General features: G+C 59.4%; 2 protein-coding genes across 8 annotated transcripts in view; one reads left to right on the plus strand and one right to left on the minus strand.

Annotated features, from left to right (window-relative positions):
- Nucleotides 1–3,624, plus strand: part of SORCS2 (sortilin related VPS10 domain containing receptor 2) — a 458,218-nt gene extending 454,594 nt beyond the window's left edge. Inside the window, 1 exon segment of the mRNA XM_041753851.1 lies at nt 1,112–3,624. Within this exon segment, the coding sequence (XP_041609785.1) occupies nt 1,112–1,176 (65 nt within the window). The 3' untranslated portion in view covers nt 1,177–3,624.
- Nucleotides 3,625–11,158: 7,534 nt separating this feature from the next.
- Nucleotides 11,159–23,825, minus strand: part of AFAP1 (actin filament associated protein 1) — a 141,477-nt gene continuing 128,810 nt past the window's right edge. For all 7 annotated transcript variants that reach the window (XM_041752320.1, XM_041752318.1, XM_041752319.1 and 4 more), the window contains 4 exons: nt 22,808–22,972; nt 21,119–21,309; nt 18,141–18,302; nt 11,159–15,532 (listed from right to left, as the gene is read on the minus strand). In XM_041752320.1, the coding sequence (XP_041608254.1) occupies nt 15,506–15,532; nt 18,141–18,302; nt 21,119–21,309; nt 22,808–22,972 (545 nt within the window). In that variant the 3' untranslated portion in view covers nt 11,159–15,505. The remainder of the gene's footprint in view (nt 15,533–18,140; nt 18,303–21,118; nt 21,310–22,807; nt 22,973–23,825) is intronic.

Below are 23,825 nucleotides of genomic sequence, written 5' to 3' on the forward strand. Positions count from 1 at the left end.
GGATGCAAACCTGTGTTCACCCTGCACAGCAGCCCCAGGCTTGGGGGGGTATCCCTGTGTACCCCAAAGGCCCCCTCCACCCAACTCTCCCCTGCTTGGGGCTCCAGGCCGCCTCCCAGGTGGCCCGTCCCCACCTTCATGCAGGTGATGTCAGAGCCCCTTGTGCTAGCAGTGGCTGCAGAGGCTCTGACTGGACCCAAGGCTCCCCAGGCCGGGACAGAGGGCGTGGGTGTCCCTGGATGAGCTCTGCTCTCCAGCCTCTGGCACCCATTTGCTGTGGTTGAGTTCCTCAAGCACAATAGGAGCATAATAATAACAGGTTATTTTAATCGAGCACTTAGGATGCACCAGGTGCGTCTTCCCATGTAATCCCCACAGGGTCTCGAGGGCAGTGCTGTGATGCCCACATTACAGGTGGCAACACCGAGGCCACAAGGTGGTGGGCCTTGGTGAGGGTCTCCCCCAGAATTCGGGCTCAGGGTCCTCATCCCGCAGGCCACCTGGCAGGTGCTGCACAGCCATGGGCCTCTGTCTCCCTGCGGGTGAGGTAGAGGGAGGCCAGGTGGGCTGCAGCTCTCCGTGTGCTCCCGCCCCCTCCCAGGGGCCCTCCGGGTGTGTCCCCGCCCCCTCCCAGGGTCCCTCTGGGTCTGCCCCTGCCCCTTCCCAGGGGGCCAGACCTCTGTCCCCCGGTCTCCTGCTGCATCCCCCACCCAGGACCCCCAGCTAAGGCCTGGGCCCCCTCTGTCTCCTGCCGCCCGGCCCTCCCCACACCACGCCCTGCAGCACCCGCTGCCCCTTGGGCCCGCAGTGTATCCCACAGCCCCCTACTGCTGCTGCCCTGGCCGCCCTTCTGCAGGTCAGTGGGTGGCCTGGGCCTCACCTCCAGGGGCCCCCCGGGGTCCACACAGGGCCGCACAGGGAGAGCCACGCTGTCTCGCACCCGGAAGATGGAGAGACTCACCCCCGCCCACCCCCGGCTCAGGCACCCCCCGTGCGGCTGCAGGAACCTCGGTGCCCACCGCATGCTGGCCATGGGGCACCCCTGAGGCCACCCTGTGTCGGGGCGCCCCCGCAGTGGGGGCCGGTGCTCAGGCGTGTGTCTGTTTCCCAGGGAACCACTCCGGCGTGGTCCTGAGTATCAACTCCCGAGAGATGCACAGCTACCTGGTGAGCTGATGTCCCCGGAGGCCCGCGCCCGGGACACTCTCCTCTGCGCCGTCTCATCCCCGGAGGCGCCGGTGCCTGGACCCGCGTCCCCTCAGAGACCTGCGGAAGCGCCACCTCCTCCAGCTGTCCCCACACACGGTGACAGTTGTCCCCTCTCTTCAGCTCACGCTCGCCCAGCCCACGAGACGCACGGGGGGACCCTGTGGACCCTCCAACCCCCTGGACACCAGGCCTTTGGCGCCACCCGCTGCCCCCACCCCGACTCTGGGCGCTTCTCTGCCTCTGGCCCCCGCCTGGCTGCCCTGGCTGCTCCACCCTTGCCCGTCACCCTGTCGCCCCAGCCCAAGGCCCAGCCGCCCTGGAGACGGTGGTGAGCCTGCCCGGGCTTCCCGTCACTGCACCGTGGGCCCTGTCCCCGCACAGGGGCTCGGGGGGGCCTGCTTTCCTCCTCATCAGCCCTGGGAGGGCGGCTCCCACCTGCATGGCCTCCCTCTGCAGCCGCCCTCGCCCTCTGGGACCTGCCCCAGCCCTGCCCCAGGCCTCCCTCCCACTGTCCGCCTGTTTGTAAACTGCAGATGTTGTAAATACCTCTCTAGGCAGCTGCTTGAATTTTGGGGGTGTGCACCCCTTTCCAGGCAGTAGGCACCTGTGTTGCTTTCTCAGAGCCCCCTTCTCGGGACCCCTTCCGGAGGGCCCAGCACTGCTCCTCTGCCTCTCTGGGCTCGGCAGTCTCCCGGGGACTCAGAGCAGCCAGAGCTGTCCCAGCTTTGTCCCCGGTGGCCCTTGGACCACAGGGACCCAGGGCCGTCCCTCGTGCCGATAGCCAGCGGACAGTGTGCTCCCCAGGCTCCCCACCCACCCGCCAGGGTCTCCTCCTCCGGGCCGGCCCTACGCCCAGGGTTCCGAGTCCCTCACCGTGTGGGTGTGAGGAACCCAGGTGGGAGCCCAGGGACCAGCAGTGGTTTCAGGTGGCGGAACCAGAGGGTCATCCAGGAGTGTACCCCTCATTCTGAAGGTGGAGAAACCGAAGCCCAGAGAGGGAGTGACTTTCCCAAAGTCACACAGCAGGGCAGTAGCAGAGGTGCCCCAGGGACCAGCCCTCTGCTCCCTGGTGCGCTGGTTCAGCTCAGTCACAGATGCCTAGAATCAGGGACGCTAGCCCAGGTCTACACCTGCGAATATACGGGGGAGATGTTCACCTTTTGCCTTGAAACCGGAAGTCAGTATTCCCCTCCCTTCCTCCCTCCTTCTCCCCTCCCTCCCTCCATCCCTCCACCCCTCCTCCTGTCCCCTCCACGGCAGGGCTCCCCATGGCCCAGGGCCATTCCCTAGGAGGTGGGCACAGCAGAGCCCAGGCCAGGAGCTCACTGGCTGCTGGCGAATCCAGAATGAAGCCCAGGGGCATTAACCCACCTCCCCTAGGAAAGGAAGGTGGCGCCTGCAGGAGGGGAGGCCCAGGGCTGAACCCTCACACCCACAGCCACCCGCCTGCACACAGGAGGCCCTCCATCTCTGTGTCACAAATAGGGACTCGGAGACCACAGGGAGGAAGGGGTCACTGCACCCACACACCAGGCAATGGAGGCCTTCTTCTCCCCAGGCCCCCTGCTCAGCAGCTGGGGTTCCTGGGTGCCACCCCAGAGGACACCCTCTAGGCCCTTCTCAATCCCCTGCTGGGGAAGGGCTAGGGCCCAAGGACCCGGGGTCATTGCTGTGAGGTCAGCGTGGGAAGATGCGGGGATTCTCTGGACCTTTGCCACGACCTCCCCTCAGCCCATCAGCAGTCTCCAAAGACAACAGGGAGCCCTGCATCCTGCCGTCCACCCCCCCACCCGGCCTGCCCCATGAGCATCAGACACACAGGATCAGACACCTGTCCGCACCATCCAGGTCCAAGGTCAAGGTCAGCACGGAGTCCCCTGGACACGGCCCCCGCCCCCCAGCTCACCAGTGCCTGCGGGTCACCACCCCTTGGACCTTCCTTGACCACTCGACTTCATTCTCTCTGCTGTTTGGGTTGGGTTTTTTGGGGTTTTTTTGGGGTGTTTTTTTTGTTTGTTTCCCTTAGTTATTTGTGGTTTTCTTGTATTTTGTTATTTCTATTAAGAGTATTTTGAGTGTGTGGACCCAAGAGCCCGGGAATAAGGTGGCATCTGACAAAACCTTACACTTGTCCATCCCCATAACCATATAGATCAGCGTGTAGGTCTGTGGATGATCTGGTTGTATGTTCGAGGTTCTGCATATTTGCTGTGCAGGTGTACGCAGGCGCCTGGGGATAAGGTGTGGTCTGCGGTGGGCAGCTAACGCTTCATTCGACCGGGCTAGGCCCATACTTGGTATATGCACATAACAAAGATGCGAAAAATTCTTTCTTATTTTTCCTTTTTAAAAATCAATAAATCATTTGTGATGCTTTTAACAAAGATTAAATGAATATAATCAGCTTTTGCCTTATTATGAAGCGATTATTCAACATTTACCTAAACATATGCACATGGGGCCCCTGGAACTGTGGTCTCAGGGACACAGCAGAGAGACCTGAACTGTGCCTGACCCTGGGGGCAGGTGGCAGCGATGTTACCCTCTCAGTCACCCTCTTGGATTGGGGACGTGCCACCTGCAATGAACGCAACAGCCCTCCCCGTCGGCTTTTGAGGCCCTTACCTGCGTGCTGGCTCCCTTCTTGCTCTCAGGGCCAGCGGGAGGGCCTGGAGGCATCAGCCCATTTGCCGGGTGAGGAGCAGAGGCCGCAGCGGGCGGAGGGCTGGGAGGGGGCCAGCCCGACAGCACGCTCTGGGGCGAACACGATCTCTGAGGTGCCATGCGGCCTGTCATGGACGAGCCAGGAGGCCAGACTCACCCCCCTGGCCTCCGAATGGTGCCTTCTTGGCCCTGGTGGCTGAGCATCCACCCGGGCTGCTCTGGAATTCAGCTGTGAGGTCCTGTCAAGAAACCCCTTCCTTCCCCTCTCTCTGCGTCAGAGACGTGGAAATGCTCCCGGGTTTGCTGTGCAGGAGCATATGCACATTCGCCATGTGGTCCCAGAAGGAAGTGAGGTGAAGGGGGTGGTGGGCGGCAGAGACGGGGCCGGCGGGGTGCCCTGGACAGCAGGCTGGTGCGCCCGAGCATCCTGAGCACTCGGGGACACGGCACCCTTTCCACGGGATGGCGGGGCCGCGGCAATGTCTAGCTTTGCTCCTCAGGTCTGGGCTCCCATGCGTCAGGGGACGGTGCTCGGAAACCTCCCAGGTGTGGTCCTGACCCCGCCAGACACACCTGGGGCCACGGGGGTCAAGGCAAAGCCAAGCACATGGGGCAGCCCCGTCTGCACGTGGATACGACGAGCCCCAGCAATGGCCAGGTGCCCTGTCCCGGCTGCACTGAGCGTGCTGTCCCGGGGTTTCTGTGCCACCTCTCCTGTGGCCTCGCCACAGCCCACGCCAGCGCCAGGCCGCCCTTTATCAACTTATCCAGAAAAATCGGCCTTTCCCCATGCATCCACAAGGCAGCCTCCTGCGCGTCGTTCACGGGCATCACGGGTGTCTGCGTTCACGGACTAAGCTGAGGGGGCGCCGGCGTAGAGACGGCACCGTTCCGAATTGCAACATCGAGGATGAAAACGTGGTAACCAGAATAAACAGAACAGCTGCGGGGGGAGCATCCCGCCGGCCTGCCCGCTCGCTCCGCCCCAGGCTGAAGGGCCGGGAGGGACTGGGTCGCGGCAAAGCCAGGAGCCTGGCCCAGGTGGCGGCCACTCGGCGGGGATGGGGAGACAGTGCGCAGTCTGCGAACGTTCCAAGATGTCTGGGGCGCCTGGGGCTCGGGTGGTTGAGCGTCTGCCTTCAGCTCACCTCGTGATCCCAGGTCCTGGGGTCGAGCCCCGCATCGGGCTCCCTGCTCGGGGGGCTGTTTCTCCCTCTGCCCTCCCCCCGTTTGTGCTCGCTCACTCTCTCTGTCAAATAACTAAAATCTTAAAAAAAAAAAAAAAGAAGTAGGATGTGCGCACCTCTGAGACAGAACGACTCCGCTCTCCTGTCCACCGAGGGGCCGACTGCAAGCGCACAGCAGGCAGCAGGCCAGCGGGAAAGGGCCGTGGTGGCTTCGTGCCACCTCCCAGTATTTACCCAAGGAAACGTGGAACGAGGTCGAGTAAGAAGTGAGACTTCCCCAAGGCCTTGCCTGGAACCGACGGTGTGCCACCTGTGGCCATTCGGCTGGCTCCTGGGACCCCCTCACCTGCTTCGGTTCTGGCGACTTCCAGGAGGGTCCTGGCCACCGCTGGTCAAGGTCAGGAGAGCTGGTGTCTCTGGTGCTAAGGGAGAGACTTCCTGGGCAGCTTTCCTGGCTGGCGGCCGCCCCCGCTGCAGAAGTCCCTGCCTCCCCAACAGAGTCCCTCCTGCCAGGGTCGCCCAGGGCACCTCCGTTTTCCTGACTCAAACTGACCGGTGCATTTGCGTCTTGCCAAGGCCCCCGGAAACCCACTGCTTGTCCTCAGCATCCCCGACTGACCGGCGGGTTGAGCGGGATGCTTGCGGCGTGGACGGGCCTCCTGGAAACACCTGGGCAGGTGTGCCGCCCTTCCCACCAGGTCGGGAGTTGGCTCGCGGGGGCTTCCCCAAGCAGGTAGAGAGCGGAAAGGCGCACACCAGGTTGTGTGCACCCCAGGCCTGGGGGCTGTGTGCACTCCTGTAGGAAATGCCACGCCTGGAACGGCGGCTGCGACTGCTCACCCATCACCTCCTCGGGTCACGCGCTCTCCTTGCCATTCATGGGAAAGTAAGGAAGGGATGGGGATGCAATTGGAGTCACCACATGGGGGCAGGTGGCACTACTCTCTCGTGGGATTGCCTTTGTTCATGATCTTCACAGGTAGGGGCTCCCAGGGTGACCCCCCTGGCACTGGGGACCAAGGAGGCTTCTTAGGCTGCTAGGTTGCTAAGGACAGGCTGCCACCTGCGTGTTCAGAACAGAGGGAGTCATCACAGGGTGGGCTCAGGGACACACCAGACCCGTGGTGACACAGCAGGGGCCAGCGCTCCACCAACAACCTGACAGCCACACGCACCTGCTCTGGCAGGTGGCCTCACTGGCGTCGGGGTCCCCAGGAACTTGCCGCAGGTGAGAGCCAGCGACCCCGAATGCCCTAGTGCAACGAATTTTCTCTCTCCAGCGCACGTTCCTGCTGTAAGTACGTTTGGGGCAAGTTAGGAGGAAATCCACATTCCAGGTTTGGGTCAGCATCAGGCCTCAAGGGCCTGCAGCCCCCCCGGGTCCCAGGGGCTCCAGGGACGTGACCCGTCCAGGTCTGGGAAGCAGTGGGGACTCAGCCACCCTCGTCACTATAACTGCCAGGTCTGGAGCGTGCTTGTTTTGGGGGGCCCGAGTTGTGACCTCAGTGGACCGTCCACCTGTCCATCCAGGGAACACCACCGTCAGTCCCTGCACACGTCCCTGCAGCCCAGTCGCCACGATCCACTTCACACAGTAAGCCCACATGTCTCTGGAAGGTTCCAGCTGCCATCCAGACTCTGCTGCCCGGGGTCCCATCTCCCCTTGGGATTCGGGGACCCAGGCTCAGTGGTGACAGCCCTCTTCTTAGCTCCAACCTGCAAAAAGCAGCCACTACAACATGTTTTTCTAGAATGCTCCCTGGACCAACGACCCCCTTCTGCATTGCTGGTGTCCCCTGGACGCCCTGGGATCAGGATGATGGGCAGGGGGAGTCACCCACATACATCCCAGCCTCGGGCTTCTCCTGGGTGCCCCACAGAGCACCTGCAGTCCCAGCACACTGCAACCAGAGGCCGGTGTCCCTTCTCACGGCCCCCACAGTCTCTGGCTGCACGTGTATTGGGGTCGCGCACATTGCATCTGTCCCAGTGCCAGGCGGCCGCAGCGAGGCCGGGGTTCTGCTTGCCTGTTCCTCGTGTGTCTGCAGCACCCCAAACACAGTGGGCATTAAACAAATCCCTAATGAGGAAATGAATGAAGGATGAGCTGAGGAAGCAGAGTGTCCGCCCTGCGGGCCCAACACCCCACAGCCGGGGGGTCTCGCCTCCATCGAAGCCTCACGGTGCCGAGGACCAGAGGCCTGTCCTCGGCGAGCGCACGGCAGCCGGGCAAGCCCATGTTGAAAAGTGCGGGCGTAGTGCCCGACGTGGGGCAAGCACGGGCGGGTGTGGCTGTCATTGTCACCGTAGGCGGTGGGGTCAGCATTGCTGTTGTCACACGGGTGTTTGCGAACGGCATCTCCGGGCCAAGGGCTGTGCTGGGCGGCAAAGATGCCGAGACGAGCAGCCCATGCCGGCCCCTGAAGAGCTCCCGGCCCCGTGGAACACGGAGCGTGTTTAAAAACACCTCGAACAGCAGAAGGCAGCGGGGCAGTGGACAGTCCTGCTCCTCCCATCGGCTTCATCCAGCAGGATGGGACGGGGACACCACGTGCATCTTGTCCAGGGCAGCAGCACGGCGGGGCATGCAGGGGGGCTCAGGCATGCACCTGCCTGCACCCAGGTCCTCAGGCTCTCAGTGTCCTGGGAATGCTGAGCCCTCATTGGAGAGAAAGGAAGGGGACACGCGGGAGGCCTGGCCACCCCGAGGGATGTTTCCTTGTAGCTTCCGGGCCAGTGGGGCCCGTCTGCCTGTGGGGGCATCCAGAGTGCTCCAGGGCAGGGAGGAGGAGAGAGCCGAGCACAGGGGGAGGGAAGGCTGTAGCCCAGGAGGTGGGCGGATGGAAGGGTGGCCCTACTGGTCGGGCCCCTTCTACTGTGTTGTTATCGCCGGGGGTCCCCAAGATGCCACTCGACGTGGTGGGATGAGGAGGCCATGGGTTGTGTGGGGAGAAGTGGTCCTGGGGGGACACTGAGTCACAGGCCACCATACACAGGAGGGACGCAGTTCTCCAGGAGGCGTGTACCTGAGATGCCCAGGGAACAACACGCCCAGGGAACATTCCGGGAGTGTCCTGATTGGCTTGAGCAAGGTGGGCCGGTGCGGGGAGGGGGGGGGCGGGCGGGGTTCAGGGAGGAGGGCCCAGCCGGTGCCTTGCCTGTTGGCCTGCGGCTCCCAGCTCTGGGTGCCCTCACCACCTCCCTCCCTCCACACCTCTGCCCTGGGGTCACCCAGCCCCGCCACCAGCTGCTGCTCCCATTCCCGAGTGACCTGAGCTGGCCCAGCGGGGATGTGGGCGGGAGCAGCCGAGTCGTGAGGACCACCAGCCTTCCTGAGCGGACGGGCTGACGCCACAACGGCAGCGTGGGGACAGGCCGATCTGAGGGCGTTCGGGCCATGTAGGCAGGAGGGGCTGCGCGAGGCTGGACACAGGCCTGGTTGTGCTTGTGTCCAGCTGGGCTCCCGTGGCCTCTACCGCCGCCTGGGGCCAGCTCCACACGGCGTCCTCCGAGCTTGGACACATGCCGAGGTCATGCCCCTTCCCTGCCCGGAGCCTTCCAGGGCCTTCTAGTCCTACCGGAAAACTCGATTGTGTCCCGAAGCAGCCTCTGCTGGCTGCCCCCGCCCCGCCCGGCGCAGCCCAGCTGCCCACCCAGAAGGACCCCCCTTCCATGCAGCATCTGCCTCCCTCTCGAACCCCCTCTTCAGGGGAGCCTTGCTCCGTCTGCACAGGACGGACCCCACAGTGGCCGTAACGGGCCAGCCGGAGGGGTGTTTGTCCCCGCTGTGGGTGACGGGAGTCAGGGCACGAGCCAGCATTCCATCCAGACTGGCCGACCTCGGAGTCCCGGCCCTTTGCAGACTGGGATGTGTTACCAGGTAGGTTTGTTGTTAGAAGGGAGAGTCCAGCAGATCAGGACGGGGCTGCCACGGATCAGCCAACTCGTTACACTCACAGTTCTCCAGAGGACAGCCACGTGGGGCCACACGGGGGACAGTGACCTCAAAACAGGAACAGGAGCCTTTATGCAGGCTCATGGGAAGGAGCCGGTGGGCAGCTCCAACAGGCTGAGGAGCCTGCGTGAGGGAGCTCAGCGGGCTCTGGACCGGGGGCGCTGACCCTGCTGTCTGGCACCCGGCCCTGCAGGGAGCAGGGAAGGGGGTCCTGGGCCTGGGAATGGGGCGCCACGGTGGACCTGGTTGGGGGCTGGGCTCCAGAGTGCTTGGTGAGCATGTGCGGTCTCGCCCCGCCATCTCCAGGAACTGGCTGGCCCTGGAGGGCATCTGTCCGTCCGTGGGCAGGCCGGCAGCTGGCAGCTCTGTGGGGCCCCCAGCCCAGTGGCAGCTCCGGATGGACCGGCTGGAGCGAGTTCCCAGGTCAGGAGGTGAGCGTCCTGGACCCGCTGCCCGGGTCAGCCTCCCTCCCGTGTCTCCCACCGCGCTTCCCGACTAACTGGTCCTGCCGTATGAAGACATGGCCCCGTTTAACAGCATCGTAAAATTGATGGTTTCCATCATAAAATTTCTGGATCACGGACGTCAGCTGAAGTTTCCCTGCTTCCCATGAAGGAGCTGGGCCAGGGAGGCTTCGTGTCACCCGCCCCCAAAACTATAACACACGTGATGGATGTCCCTGAGTCGTCTCCGTGGTTTTAGAAAGCAAAGCCGGGAGCTCTGCTGTCTTCTAGCCCAGTTTTAACAGAAATCAAAGATGTGCTTCCTATTCCATCGGCGGCCCAGCAGGACATGACCGGCGTTCAAGACCCGAGGAGGAGCATCGCTAAGGCCGGCTCAGGAAGCCTCCCCGAGACACAGAGGCCCACGTGGAACAGCTGATGCCGGGGCAGGGCACATGCTGGCCCCCGCTTCTCCGCGGGGCGTGTGGCTTCTGTGCCTCTAAGTGCATGGGGTACTCGGAACCCCCTTCCTGTAAGACAGAGGGAGGATGGTCCGCCTCCAGCCTCCCACCATCTGCCATGTGACCAGCCCTGCCCCACAGTGTAGGGAGAGTTCGGGGTGAGGGGTACCACTGGGCCGTCTGGCCCTGCCCCAGGAACGGTGGGTGTGGGTGGGCACTTGGTCACCTGGACACCCCCGGGTCCCACACAGACACAGGTCACTGGGCCGTGGCCCACACCTGGCCCCAGATCAGACCTGGCGTCTCCGGCAGACTCCAGACCAGCGGGCCCACGCTGATCTCGCCCAGGCAGCACCTGCTGCCCGTCCGTGTGTTCTGCCCAACGACCTGCCGGCCCCGCCACTCGGGCCGAATCCTGCCTGTGCGAGGTCCCTGCACGGGCCCAGGTCAAGGAGTGCTCGGGGCAGAGCCAGCCACCGGGGCGGGGGCACCCGCTCGGTATTGTCAACCGGTTCAGACCGGGCATGCGCACCTGCGGGTGGCACTTCTGCCTCTCTGACACCAGGCAGGTGTGGCCACACAGACCTGCCACAGCTGTCACTCGGGCTCATCCTGGTCCTGGCTGGCAGTGGTCCTCCCCATTGCACCCACACGAGGAGGCTGGGCTCCCCCAGACTCCCATCTCCCTCGCCCCTGTCCCGTGTCCCATCTGCACGCTCCTCGTTCCCACCCTCCACCCCCTGCTCCTGTTGCCCTCGATGGCAACATCTTTCCCTTGCTCTGCTCCCCACTGAACTCCTATTCACACAGCGTGACCTAGCTCCAGCACCCACCCTACCCACCTGTCCTGAGGGCAGCTGCACCTCCCCCTGTGACGCAGGTGTCTCGGCGTTGGCTTGCACCCCCGAGGGGCTGTTCATGTGAGGACGGGGCTCCTGACAGCAACAGTCACACCTGACCACTGTTTCCAGCGCTTGACCCCGGAGCCCGGCCCTCGGCAGGTGCGCAAACGTTTCTTCAATTGCATATTCGGGTCCGTGGACTAACAGCCACTTGAAAATACAGTATCTGAGGCTCTTCGATGGAAGAGGATCCTTGCTCATAGAAACAAAGTGCAGCGCCCACCGTCTCCCTCACCTGCTCCTTGCTCCCCCTCCTCTCCCACCTGGCAGGTGGCTGTCAACGAAGTGCCCCCATTCGGCAGAAAGGAGGGCCAGGAGTGAGGACACGGAGGCTGGCTGGAAGCGTACAGCTTTATTGGTAACACACAAATGAGGCACGCCGGATGGCGCCAGTCCGTGGGCTATACACCGTGTGAAACAGTAGAAAAATCAGTTAGTAAAGCAGAAAATTCAGGTGAGGTGATTACAACATGGAGCAAATGGCCAGAAAACTGGTATTTCCATCGGAAGTTTCCTCTGATAAAAGTTCTTAGTTTATGAATTAAATACACTGAGAAACACAGTGAAAATATATCTACAGTCCTCTAAAATGGGCACCGCCAACAAATTTAATTAAAAAAAAAATCTTTGCTGTTTCTTGCTTGTTTCTTTCAAAGAGAATTTTAAATATGACTTTAGTTTTTAAAAAATACAGTTAAGGAAATAATTACAATCTTATTATGAAAACATTTTACAACTTAGAGCCGTGGTCAATTAATGCTAAATATCTATAATTTTAAAAAGTTTGGTGTTAAAATTTAAAGTCACTGTTTCCTTTCTCATTAGAAAATCGAATACAAAGATTATCTTATTAAAAACGCCTTTGGTCCCTAAGAATCGTGATCTGATGATCCTATGGCAAAAACGCGCCTTCCCGGGGCAGCACTCAGGAGCCCTGGTGACACCTGCCCAGGCCAGGGGTGGGCACCTTTCCCCGGGGGAGGCAGTGGGGGCGCTGTTCACAGAAGAGGGGCCAGAGGGGCCTTCGTGGAGAGGAGCCCCCTGCGAGAGGCTGTGCCCACCGCGGGGCACGGGGTGCAGTTTACCTTCATGTATTCACAGTATCGACCTGGCCCATCATGGGGACAGTGATGAGCCAGCAGTGACAACGGGAACAACAAAAAGAGAATAAGAATCACTCTCTTTAAAACAACGCCACAGATTTGAAAAACATCCCATTAAGAAAAAAAAAAATCATTTTGGGAAAACAAACGAGGAAGGCAACAGTTGAACATCTGAGCGGTGCCACCTTGAGGACCCCGGGGGGTGGTGGAGACTGCGGCGTTGCTGGAAGAGGCACCTGCAAGGGGTGCGCCGGCTGGGCCACAGGGGTCCTCGCTGGCATGAGAGGCCCCGTCCCCAGGCACCCACCCTGCTGCCCACCGTCGGGAGGCCCTGCCACAGCACTGGGCGAGCGAACCCAGAGCGCTGCCTGCTGTGACTCCGGCCCCTCCCGAGAGCACGCTGGCAGCCCACTTCTGCCCACAGCCCCCGGGCCCGCCCCCAGTCGTGCGCCTGTCCCTGTGCAGACCTGCACCCAGGTTCCCGATGGTTGCTGCGCTTCAGATGGGTCTGAGTCTCCTTCCTGGGGGTGGATGTGGGGCCGAGCGCACACGTGGTGTGAAACAGGCTTTGCAAAAGGTGGCAAATCTCCAACCTGAGTGCTTTGGGGGTTTTGGAACTCGGACAGTTGAAGTGAAGATCGGGCTCGAGAACACCAAGGTGTGCGAACAGGAGGTGGACAGAATGGGTTTACACCAGGGTGTATGCACAGTCATCCAGAGAAGACCCGGGAAAGATCCAGACTCATCTGGACCATTCCCCAGCTCCATGCTGGTTCCTAGGTGGTAGAACCATCCAAAAGCCCAGAGAGGGCAGGGATGGCTGGTCTGACCCGCACAGGGCCTTGCCCTACCCTCTACTGACTCTGAACAGGGGAAAAGTGACTGTTTCGGCTTGTTTCGCGCCACGGGTGACACGGCAAGCCCTTAACCACTATTTTGTTTCTGTGCATAAGGTGGGTGAGTGATTAAAGACATTATAATCACATAAAACTGGAGGAGATTTTGAAGGTTGATGACACCAAATACAGCCAGAGGCAGAGCCCTGGGGCTGACGGTGAGGCTTTAGGTGCTAAGGGAAGTGGCCATGACCGGCAGGGTGGCCCATCTGCACGGCCGCCACGCTCCCTCCACTTTGGGTCAGGATCCTCTTACTGTGAGCAGGACCATCTGTGAAGGGACGGGTGACGCCTCAAGGGGACTGGGACTTCTCCCAGTGGCAGGTGTCTGGCACCCCCGCAGCGAGCTCCCGAGGCCCACCTGCTCCATGTGTCAGCTGCGGCCGCCGGGTGGGGTGCTCGGGGAGGGCCATAAAATGACATCGCTGCCAGAATTCTGACAAGACGTCTAATGTGTGTCTAATATGTACAGATATAAATTAAAAACTCTATTTATTGAACATATACAAATAAATAACTTATTTTGAAGCAAATCCTTTCACCTAACTTTCTGATCAAATCTAAAGACACCAAGGGGAACACACAACATCACAGGAGCCTCACTGTCGGCGGCCTCGCCCTCCATGCGGCCCGCTTCCAACGGCTCCGTGGGACCAGCAGGATCCGTCTAAGCTTGCCATCCTCTTTAAAGGGCTTACGCTTGGGAATATGAAACCTGGGTTTCGACACAGAATAGGTACACCAGGAGTTGAGGACCAGGGTCCAAATCCTGGCTCTGGCTCCGACGGGCCATGTCCTTGGGCAAACCCATGGGGATGAGGGTCCCCATGCCGCCCAGGATCTCCCTGGCTGTGCTGGGCCACGGTCAGGAGCACCGGCTGCTTAGGTTTCCTCTCCTAATGCTCAAAACCTGGGGGCTGCTTGGACAAAGCTGGCTGCCAAGCAGGTTGGCCCAAGTGCCTTTGCAAACCTTATTTGACCAGAAGGCAGCAAAAACCTACCATAGATCAAACTTTTTCCTTTTACAGAAAATCAGCTTCCCACACAGACAGACAACGGAGGACGGGGCTCCTCTAACAGCACCGGGAAGATGGACCCAGAGGCTTTGGGGGCCTCCTCCCTAGATTTCCTGGGGGCAGGGGTTGATCGTGCTGGGTGCCAGGGAGATGTGCCCTAATCTGCCAACATGTGATGGGGGCCCGCGTCTCCGCTGGGATCAGCTCCAGCCCCCACTCCCTCCTGCAAACTGTCACCTTCACAGGAGACTACTTGCCCGCTCTATGGCCAAAATCTCATGCAGCCATGCGGGGCCTGAGAGCCCTGATGTTGGTTTGACCCCAGTCCTAAGAAGGGCCTATGGGAGAGTGGCCGAGCCCCGGAGGGGCTCTGGAGGCGTGCTGGGACAGGGGGGAAGCATGGAGACTGTGTCGTGCCTTCCATCCCTGTATTTGGTGGATGAAAGGCTGACACCTCCACGCTTCCACATTTCAGCAGGAAGCGCCCTTGCATAGGTGTGTGACTCACGCCCCCCAGTCTGCCTGCAGAGGGATCCTGGGGTGACCCACTTTCATCGCATCAGGGGCTGCACCTGGCCATAGCTGAGGATTCCTGAGACGGTCCCTCTGGAGGCACAGTGGAGTTGGCCGGTTCTCAGAAGTGCCGCACAGGTGCAGAGACCCGGCCTCAGCCCGAGGGGCTAGGAGCAGCCCCAGCATCCCCGCGCTTCTGGCCTGGGTTTGCAGGGGGAGGCAGGGCCATGGGGAGAGAACAGACGCTCTCGCTCGGCTCAGGATGCTAGGGTTCTAAGGCCAAGCGACTTCCAGGACCTGCTTCCCTCTCAAGGGGCTAGCCCGTCCTGTGACTGGAAGTGCCATCTACATCCGCTGAGACCGGGTCACCTGCTGGCTCTGAGGGGCAGACAGGGTCGGGGACACTGGGGAACAGGGTGGGGAACACACATTAGTGAAGCAGCAGACACTCTGCTGCCTTTCAGAAGCAGTACAAATAATTAATAAAATACGATACAGAATCTCTGAAAAACCCTTAGAGCGAAGTGCAACACACAATTAAAAGAAATTTCTAAAAAGTTTAAAAAGAATGGCAGCTTTTCACGTCATGGTGACGAAAGCATTTGTCCAGAGGAAAGACAATGAAAAGGTAACAGATGCTTCACAGCACGGGTTTCTCACGCACCCGCCTCTCGTGATGAGGGGGAGGGGCGCGTGGGAAGGGCACTGAGGCACGAGGGGGGCAGGAGGGCGCGCTGTGGGAGGCCCCGGCCTTTTCAGCAGGCGGGCGCGACGGTCCCAGGGCCCACGCCAGCCGCGCTCACCTGCCCGGGGCCCGGGCCTCCCGCCAACCGAGGCCTCAGCGGGGGCACTGGCCGGTCCCCCGCGGTCAGGGTGCAGGGGACACGGGTAAAGCCCTCACTGAGCTTCTCGTTTGCCGTAGGACCTCTCTACCTCCCTACTGCTCTCCGACAGAGAGAGGTGGAAACCAAAGTGTTATAAGTGAATTTCTTTAGAAGGAACAAGTACAGTAGCAAGAGGACACGCGGGCGGGTCTGGCGCTGGCGTGGGAGCTCAGTCACAAACCCTGGCGTCCTGCGCAGTGGCCACGCGGGCGGAGCTTCCTGCGGCGGTGGCGGCGGGGCAGCGCCTGCGAGCGGGGCGTCCTGCCGTCCCTCTACGTGCCGTTCTTCAGCTCCCATTCCTAGGTGTGGCGAGAGGAAGGGTACAGGTCAAAGTGGCCGGGTGCTGGGAGACAGGCTGCCCCCACGGCCGCCGGCCGCCTACAGCGTGGAAACCGATGAGGTGGCCACTCAGGAGTTCGAGAACTACCGTTTGACCCAGGAATTAGATCAACGATGGGCCCTTGGGCTGATCAAGGGGAAGGTGTGTGTGGACGCAGGGCCTGGCACCCGGTGTGGTGGGCTGGCCGGTGGGAACACCCAGCGCCTGCTGAAATTTCCAGGGCTTTGTTCACTGGGCTGTGAGCTCACTCGCTGCACACCTCTGCACATCTCATGAAATTAGGCATTTCTGACTTTTTCTGAAAAACGAAGCATCAGCCAACATGGCAGAAACAAGGTCAAAACAGAGCCACCCTCCACTTCGATAAAACCACACGGGGGCACCTGTGGGGCTCAGTTGGTGAAGCATTCACCTTTGGCTCAGGTCAGGATCTCAGGGTTCTGGGTTCGAGCCCTGCATCGGGCTCCTTGCTCAGTGGGGACTGTGCTTCTCCCTCTCCCTCTGCCCTGCCTCCACTCGTGCACTCTCACTCTCTCTTGAATAAATAAAATACTTAAAAACACACACATGAGCACTTTCAGGCAGGTGTGCTGAGAGGAGGAGGAACTCGAGTGTAGCCTCTCCCTGTTCTTACTCAGCCACCCTGAGAAGGCCACAGGGCTGAGGAAGCAGGTGTCCAGAGGGAAAACAGAGGCTGGCATTTCCCCTTCCCAGCTCACCAATCTGCCCCCGGGCCGTGCAGGTTTGATAGCGAGGACAGGCATGCATGTCATCTCACCGAGGAGTCTGGCAAATACATTGCCATCGGCAAGCAGGGGTCACCGTGGCCACTCTGCAGGGAGGGCCAGAGAGAGCCGCAGGGACACACCGCACCAGGAGAGTGTACAGAGGGAGACTGAAGCCCCATGAGGCTCTTGCTGACACGGCTGCGGAGAGCCAGGCTATGCCACCGTGGAGCCAGGCACCCGAGCCTCTGGCAGCGGCTCACCTGTGGTGGCTCTGGAAGCACGGCTGGGGCCATCATGCCAGGCCTACCAGAGGACCCCACACATGCAGCTTTCCCGACCAAGGAGGGGGACGGAGGACCTGGAGCTGAAAGCCCGTGACAGGTGCCCCACACTATCTGAGTTTCCAGGGTGTGCTATCATGCGCAGAACATTCCTCGTCAGGAGCTGGAAGTCACTTTAGGAACGCCGCCCAGGCTAATGCTTCCTGCACCCAGAATGAGCCAGCCTGTGCTGGTCCTCAGATGGAGGCTGGCGTGGGCAGACGAGGGCATGTGTGTGGCGCCCCTGCTCAGGATCAGAGCCGAGAGGCCGAGCCTCACCCCTGTCCCCAGCTGAGAGTCCCATGTCACTGTTTTCAGGAGTCCCTTTTTTGAGGCTTATGGTTCCTGGACCCATAAGCAGGGACGGCTAGGTCCTTCGGTGAGTGTGGCCCCCGTGTCACCATGCATGAACCTGCCGAGACCATGCGTCCAGCTTTAGCACAGAGGAGCAGCCGGAGCTGCAGTCCCCAAGCTGGTGGTCGCCGAGCACCCGTGTGACACGCGGCTTGGCAACGGCTCAATCGTAAATCTGATTTGACAGTAAAGAGACCAAGTAAATGAGACACTGTTACTTCACTTCTCATCTGCAAACAGTTGTGGGACTGCACTGGACGGCCAAACCCGGAATGCCCAACGCCTGCTAGGAAAAGTAACAGAAATACCCAGCAGCCCTTCCTGCCCTAGATGTGGCAATACACACGGGCTTCAAACGCTTGCCGGGCAGGACACCAGCTCTCAGACGGGGCTACAGCCACTGCCACCAGAGCCGCCCCATGAGCACACCAGGGCTCCAAGGCGCTGCTGCTCGCGTTCCTCCCCAAGACAGACCTGCCTCTCCGAAAACTGCAGACTCCTAGGCAGTTTGGACCAGGTTCTGAAGCTGCCCAGGAGCAAACGTAATGATAGCAATGCCGGGCCCAGAGGCAGCAAAGAGAGGCCGTCTGCCTCCACACCCGTCAGAGCAAATTAAATTCATCTGATGAATTAATGTAATTACTTCAAGTATGATTTTTCTGTATGACACACTTGTAGTTAGCACCGTCAGGAACTGTCTGCTCTGAGAACCTAGAAGTGGTTTTTACAATTTCTGAGAGCTTTAAAGTCCAGCATCAAAGCTCATCAGTGCCAGTCCCATGTGGAGACTGGAGAGCACGGGCGGGCCTGGGGGATCATCCTGCCCCTCCCACACCACTGACAATGTCAGGGGCGGCATGGGCCGGAGGAGGGTCTAGGCCTGGGCCCTCTCTGAAGAGCCCAGAGGTTGCCTGATCCAGTCCCCACCCTGGGAAGGAAATCCTAGGAGCACCCAGAGTTGCTGTTTCTCCTGACACCAGGTGGTCAGCGCCTTGGGGTGAGGTTCTGGGCTTTTCACCTTTGAAAATGGGGACCCCTGAAGGAGGCTGGGACTGTGAGGACTGGGGAGAGTCAGGACATGGCATCTCCCCCTGCATCCCATCCCTCCTGCAGGAGCCAGCTCCCCTCAGGGCAGGTGTCCTGAAGGCGGGAGGGCGGAGCTCACCTTGGCCTTCCGCAGCACATGCCCCCGGCAGGGGGAGCCGCTGGCCGGCTGGCCCTTCCTCAGCACGGCTGCACTGTTCACCGGCACGGGGCCCTCCGCATCGCTGGTCTCACAGCTGGACATGGGTGAGCTCTCCAGGGTGCGATGCCTGAAAACCGGGGACTGTCAAGGCAGAGAGAAGACCCGAGTGAGGTGTGGTCTCCGGGCCCGTGGTGTGTCCCAGCGGGAGGACTGCAGGTTTCAAAGAAAACGCACAGGGTTGGGGAACAGGCAAGAATGAGAAGGAGAATGACTCCACAGGGTCAGCACCGGGTCTCATGGCACTTTCTCCATGTCCGTTACAGACAGGACGGCCGGGGGGCTAGGAGGCCGGCAGGGGCCCCACCCCGTCCCTCTGTACACTGCTCTGTGCTTGCAGAGAGCTCTGCGTGCACACCTGCCCTTGACCACCAGGCAGCGCCAGGCACTGGGCCCAAGGCTGGTGGCAGCATGGCCCAAGCCCAGCCTGGGTGACACCGGGGCTCCCAACCATCTGTAGCATATACAGAGGCCAAATGGAAAGGTCTTCTGGAAGACTTAAAGTGGAGTGAAAAGCCCCCCTCCCAGCCCCCCAAAGGAGGTACAGGCTGCTCCTCAGGGGAGAGTGCTGGCAGTGGGCTGGGCCTGCCTAGATGAGCCCCCAGGGCCACAGACACCCCCCCACCCTGTCACTGCTGTGTAACACATGACCTGAAAACACTGCTTGGGTTGTTTAGCATGCTGTCAAGCAGAACACTGCTTTCAATAACCTTAAAGTGGGTCATTTAGGATCCCTACCAGGGGCTGCTGACCCTGAACACCAAGCAGCCAGCTTTCCTCATGTTCTGGCTTACCAGCCATGCTGGCTGGGAAGGAGTCAGGGATGGAGTGTCTGGCAGAAAGGAGAGACCACCACCATCTCTCTGTGAGAGGCCACGCTGAGTTTGTAAGGCAGCCCATGACAGTCCTCTGGGACATACACCCAACCACCCGAGTTCTGGGGATGAGGGCTGGGTAGGAAGAGCAGGGAGCTGCCAACACCAGGGCAGGTGATGGCAACCCAAGTCCAGGGAGAGCCCTCCCAGGAGAGGAAGCCAGCAGGTCCTGTGGTCTGGGTGGGGAGGCTCCATCACCACTGGACAGAGGGGACCCTGGGGATGTGTGGGGTCACCACTGGAGAGGAGGGACCTCCAGGGGTATGCGGGGTCACTGCTAGAGAGAGGGGACCCCCGCAGGGATGCAGGGTCATCACTGAAGAGAAGGGATCCCCAGGGGGATGCAGGGTCACTGCTAGAGAAAGGGGACCCCCAGGGGATGCAGGGTCACTGCTAGAGAGAGGGGATTCCCAGGGGGATGCAGGGTCACCAAAGAAAGTAACCCGTCTGGAGATGCCTGGGTCCTGAGGCAGGGGTGAGGTGGGGGGTTTCCAGTTTGGAGGTGACCTTAGGGAAAGCAGGTTTGGCGAGTGGAGAAGTGAGCAGGTTAACAGGACACTGTGGGAAGACACAACTATTTCCAAAACCTTAATTTGGAAGGGGAGGGATGAGAGGTAGGGGGGAGACTGCAGGGGGCTGGGTGTGGGGCCCAGAGGATGCAGAAGGGCTCTGAAGGAAGGGGGTGGGCAGGAGAGACCCCTGGGGGTGATGTGGCCATCCCTGCAGGAGGCCAGGGCCTAATGGGGTCCACCCCTGTGGAGGTCACGAGGGGCCCAGAAGCCATGTGTTTCCAGCAGGGCCCCACCTCCAGTTATAGTTGACCTCACTGTGCCGGGTCCTGTCCAAGCGGGACGCTGAGACGTGGGGCGGCTCGGCCCTTGTGTGCCAGCTTCCAGTGTACTCACCCTCCCTGCGTGTTGTTCTCACAGGGGGAATCAATGCGGACACACACGTACCCCGCAGGCTTCCTCCCTTATCGGAACACAGGCTCCCTGGGGGCAGCCCTTCTGCCTACTGCGCCCTGTCCCTGGGGGGGCACATGGCCCCCAGCATGTGCACTGCCTGGGTATGTATTCATAATTCGTTGAATGAATGAATGAACACATGAACTAACAAATACATGAATGATGAACCCACACTGCCTCTGCCCAGGCACGGTGCCATGAGCTATCACAGATGCATCAATGTCATCATCCTCAGTTTGTGGATGACCAAGTGAGGCCTCGAGAAGGGACATGACCCCAATCCTGTCTCTCTGGCCCCAGAGCCTGCTTTCCTAGAAGCTGCGCCTGGAGGAGGTGGTGCACCATTGGTGTCCTGTTTTCTGTGATGAGAGCCCCTGCCTTGCTGCTAGAAGCAGCTCTGCCAGGCAATTTCTCAAAGTTGAGGGGTGGCTGTCAAAAGGGATGGGGGGGATGGGAGTTTCAGAGAGGGACAGGTTTAAGGCGGGAGGTGGGGTGGAGAGCTGCAGGCCCCTCTGAGAAGGAGCCTGCATCCAGGGCTGCTGCCCCTGCTACACTGTGTGTGCTTAGGCCGGGTTGCTGCACTTCTCTGGGCTTCTGGTTCCTGGTTTGTGAAACGGAAGGGGTGACATGAGACTCCCCAGGCTCTAGGGACCCGAGGGCATAGTCACGAGGAAAGGACAGCAGTAACTTCTCAGTGACTGTTAGTCCAATCAGAGCAAATGGTGAGTCACTGAAGGTGATAATTCATGTTGCAAAGTGACTCCCACTCGTTCTGTGAGATCCGAGGGGAAGGCCGTGTTTCCTGGCACCTGGCAGGATTCCCAAGACGTGCTGCACGTCTCATAACAATCTGCTACATTAGATTAAGGTCTCTAGCTAATGAATTGGAATCGAATTAGGACATGGTTCAAAAGAGATAAGAAGAGCGGTGCCTCTGATCATCAAATGGGAGAAAGGAAGGGAAATAGGCTGCTGTTTCCACCACCTTTCCACAGAGAGAAGAAAACACGTCACCAGCTCAGAATGCACGTTGGCTCAGAACATGTGGCGCTGACCTTACCTGTGGGCTCGATGTCCCTGACCTGGGCTCGATGGCCAGCCCCAAGGTGACCCCGCCAGCCAGGGCCTTCTTCAGGCTCTCCGTGACTTCCGTCAGCTCCAGCTCCAGGTTGACACGCTCCGCCTCCTTCTGCTTACACTCCTCCTCCAGCCTCTTCAGCTTGTCTTCCAGAACCACCTGTGTCTTCCTGCCTGAAATCCCATAGACACACTGTCACTGTAGCCACAGGTGAAGGTCTCAGATGATAGAGGATCCGTGCTGGTGCCCATCCCAGGAGCCCTAGAGACCTCTTTGCCTTGAGCGGCCCCCACCTGGATCCCTAGTACAAAACTCAAGTCCAGCTGTTCTTTAAAAGAGCAGAGGCCCTTCCTGACCACCCTATTTCTTGCAGCTGGAAGACTGTGGACTGGAAGCCGGAGCCCTCAATTCTCACAAATCCCAGAATTCTAGACCCCTCAACATGCTCACCTAAGCATATGGGACTCTAAGCAGATGGCCGGTGGAAGTGTGGCTGACTTGTAGTCTGACTACTTCCCTGCTCTGATGGTTCCACCTTCTCTTCCGGAGTCCTCTCTCTTGCCCGTCAGGTCGACTACAGTAAAGCTTGTGCCTCACAGAGCTGGCACATTCACTTATTCATTTTATTTGAAATGTGTTTCAGTGACACAAGGAGGCAGGTAACATGCCCATTGGACATGCAGAACAATGGATTCCAAGGGGTCGCCTGACTTGTGTGTGTGGCCCCAGCCTTGTGCTTGCGGCATGGGAGCTAGTCTCACTTCTCTGCATCTTCGCTATCCTGCAAACTTGGAACAACAGGAGGAGAGGACACAATCCTCTTGCTATCTTATTGCCCTGGAGGCTCCCACCCAGGCCTCTGACTCAGCGTTTGGTTCCCTCCAGGTGGCCGGACACCACGTCCTCCCCCTCCTATGGGTTATCTCCCACCTGTGTAGCCTACACCTAACCTCCCAGACTTTAAACTCCAAAAGCTCTCCCTGTCATAAAAGTCACTGAGGCGCAGAGTCAAGAAGGGCTGTAGCTGCTGGCTGACTGCTCTGTGAACAGGAAAGCTACGTGAAAGCAGCTGTCTTCCCTTCTGGGCCTTCCTGGTCCTCTGTGTCCCAGCAAGGCCAGCCAAATCCAAACCTGAGGAGTCGGTCTTGCCCCAGGATCAGGGCCAGTCTTGAGCTGATTACATTAAACAGCTCCATCCCCAGAACCAGGAACTACACAAATGAACAAGCCTGAGCCAGAGACACCCCCCAGGCCCAGACTCAGCTCCCCAACACTGCCTTAGGTAGGACTTCCCCTCTGAGAGCGTCTCTGCTAACCTGGCCTATTTCCCTGCTCCCTTCCAAGAATTTAGACACTGTCCCTCATCCTGCAGACAATCTTTGCAGTCAACACACGAGGCAGGGACAGCTCCTGGCACCATGGGTCTCTGGGAGCAGGTGAGCAGACCAGGTGAGCAGGCCAAGAAGTGGTCCTGGCCTCCTCTTGCCTAGTCCACTGTCCCAGGCCATGGCACCTGCCCCAGGCTTACTCATACAATGCTTCCAAACTACAAGCAGCACCATTCGGGGAGATGTGGCCTTACTAAGGTGAGACCCCATGGGCAGAATGGGTGGAAATTGAGGCGCTAACCCAAGGAGGTGCCCAGGCTGGCCAGAACCGTGGCCCTCATACCAGCGTTTACTTCGATGGCAGCCCTCAGGTCTCTCCTCTCTTTCCGGAGCTGGGCCAGCCTGTTCCGCAGGGTTTCTTTACGCTTTAGCAGCTCGTCTTCTTTGCTCTGCAACCGCTTGGCATCGGCTTCAACCCGATTCTTGCCATATTTGTACTGGTCAGCATCTTGGGGGGAAAAAAAGTAGCCAAAGAAAATTCAGTTTAACCAAGCAGATAACAAGGTAATTCATAAAACTTGTTTAAAATCAGGAAAAGAAACTAATCTGGCTATTTTGCTAGTTTGGTAAGAAAAGGAATGGGACCAGTTTGAATGGAATAGAAAGGTGAGTAGGGCAAATTTCCCAATGGTCTGAATCAAGGTGAGAAAATGAGAAGAGAATATGAGAACATCCCATTAACTCCCTATCCTTTGAGGCAGGAAGGCTTGATTACAGGATGAGCACTCTATAATCAAAATCAAGGCTCCTCTCTGGGATTTGTGTACTTCTCTCTTTTTCAGGCACTTCTGTAACACGGCCAAACCTAAGCCCAATGCCTGTGCTATCTGGCTGTCAGGCTGACTGGACAGCAGCTCTGTCCCCTGCACTGGGGTAGGTGCAGCGAGCATGCAGGCATCCACGGAGTGAGTGAAGGACGGAGAACATGGGGAGTCTCATGCGGCGGCGCCCAGACCCAATCAGCTGAGTTAGAGCTCTAGCTTGTTGCATCGGCTATGTGACCCACAGCAAGACCACTTGTCCTCTCTGGGCCTGAGGTCCCTCATCTGTGAAGTGGTCATTTTCAGGGCTCTTATGAGGGTCAATTTAATATTTACGAAGCATTCCAAATAAGCACAATGCCAGTGCTCATTAAATAAAAGGAATGCGTGAAGAATAAAGAGGAAACCAGTCTTTAGGAAATCCATTGGAGTCTTGACCAGAGTCACACCACTAATTGATGTCACATTAACATCCCACCCAAGCTTCTTTCCTCTAATTAAGTTGAAATTTTGATAATACTAAGTTAGAGACCCTCTCTA

This window comes from Vulpes lagopus, chromosome 4 (genome assembly GCF_018345385.1).
Source record: "Vulpes lagopus strain Blue_001 chromosome 4, ASM1834538v1, whole genome shotgun sequence".
Classification (NCBI taxonomy): domain Eukaryota; kingdom Metazoa; phylum Chordata; class Mammalia; order Carnivora; family Canidae; genus Vulpes; species Vulpes lagopus.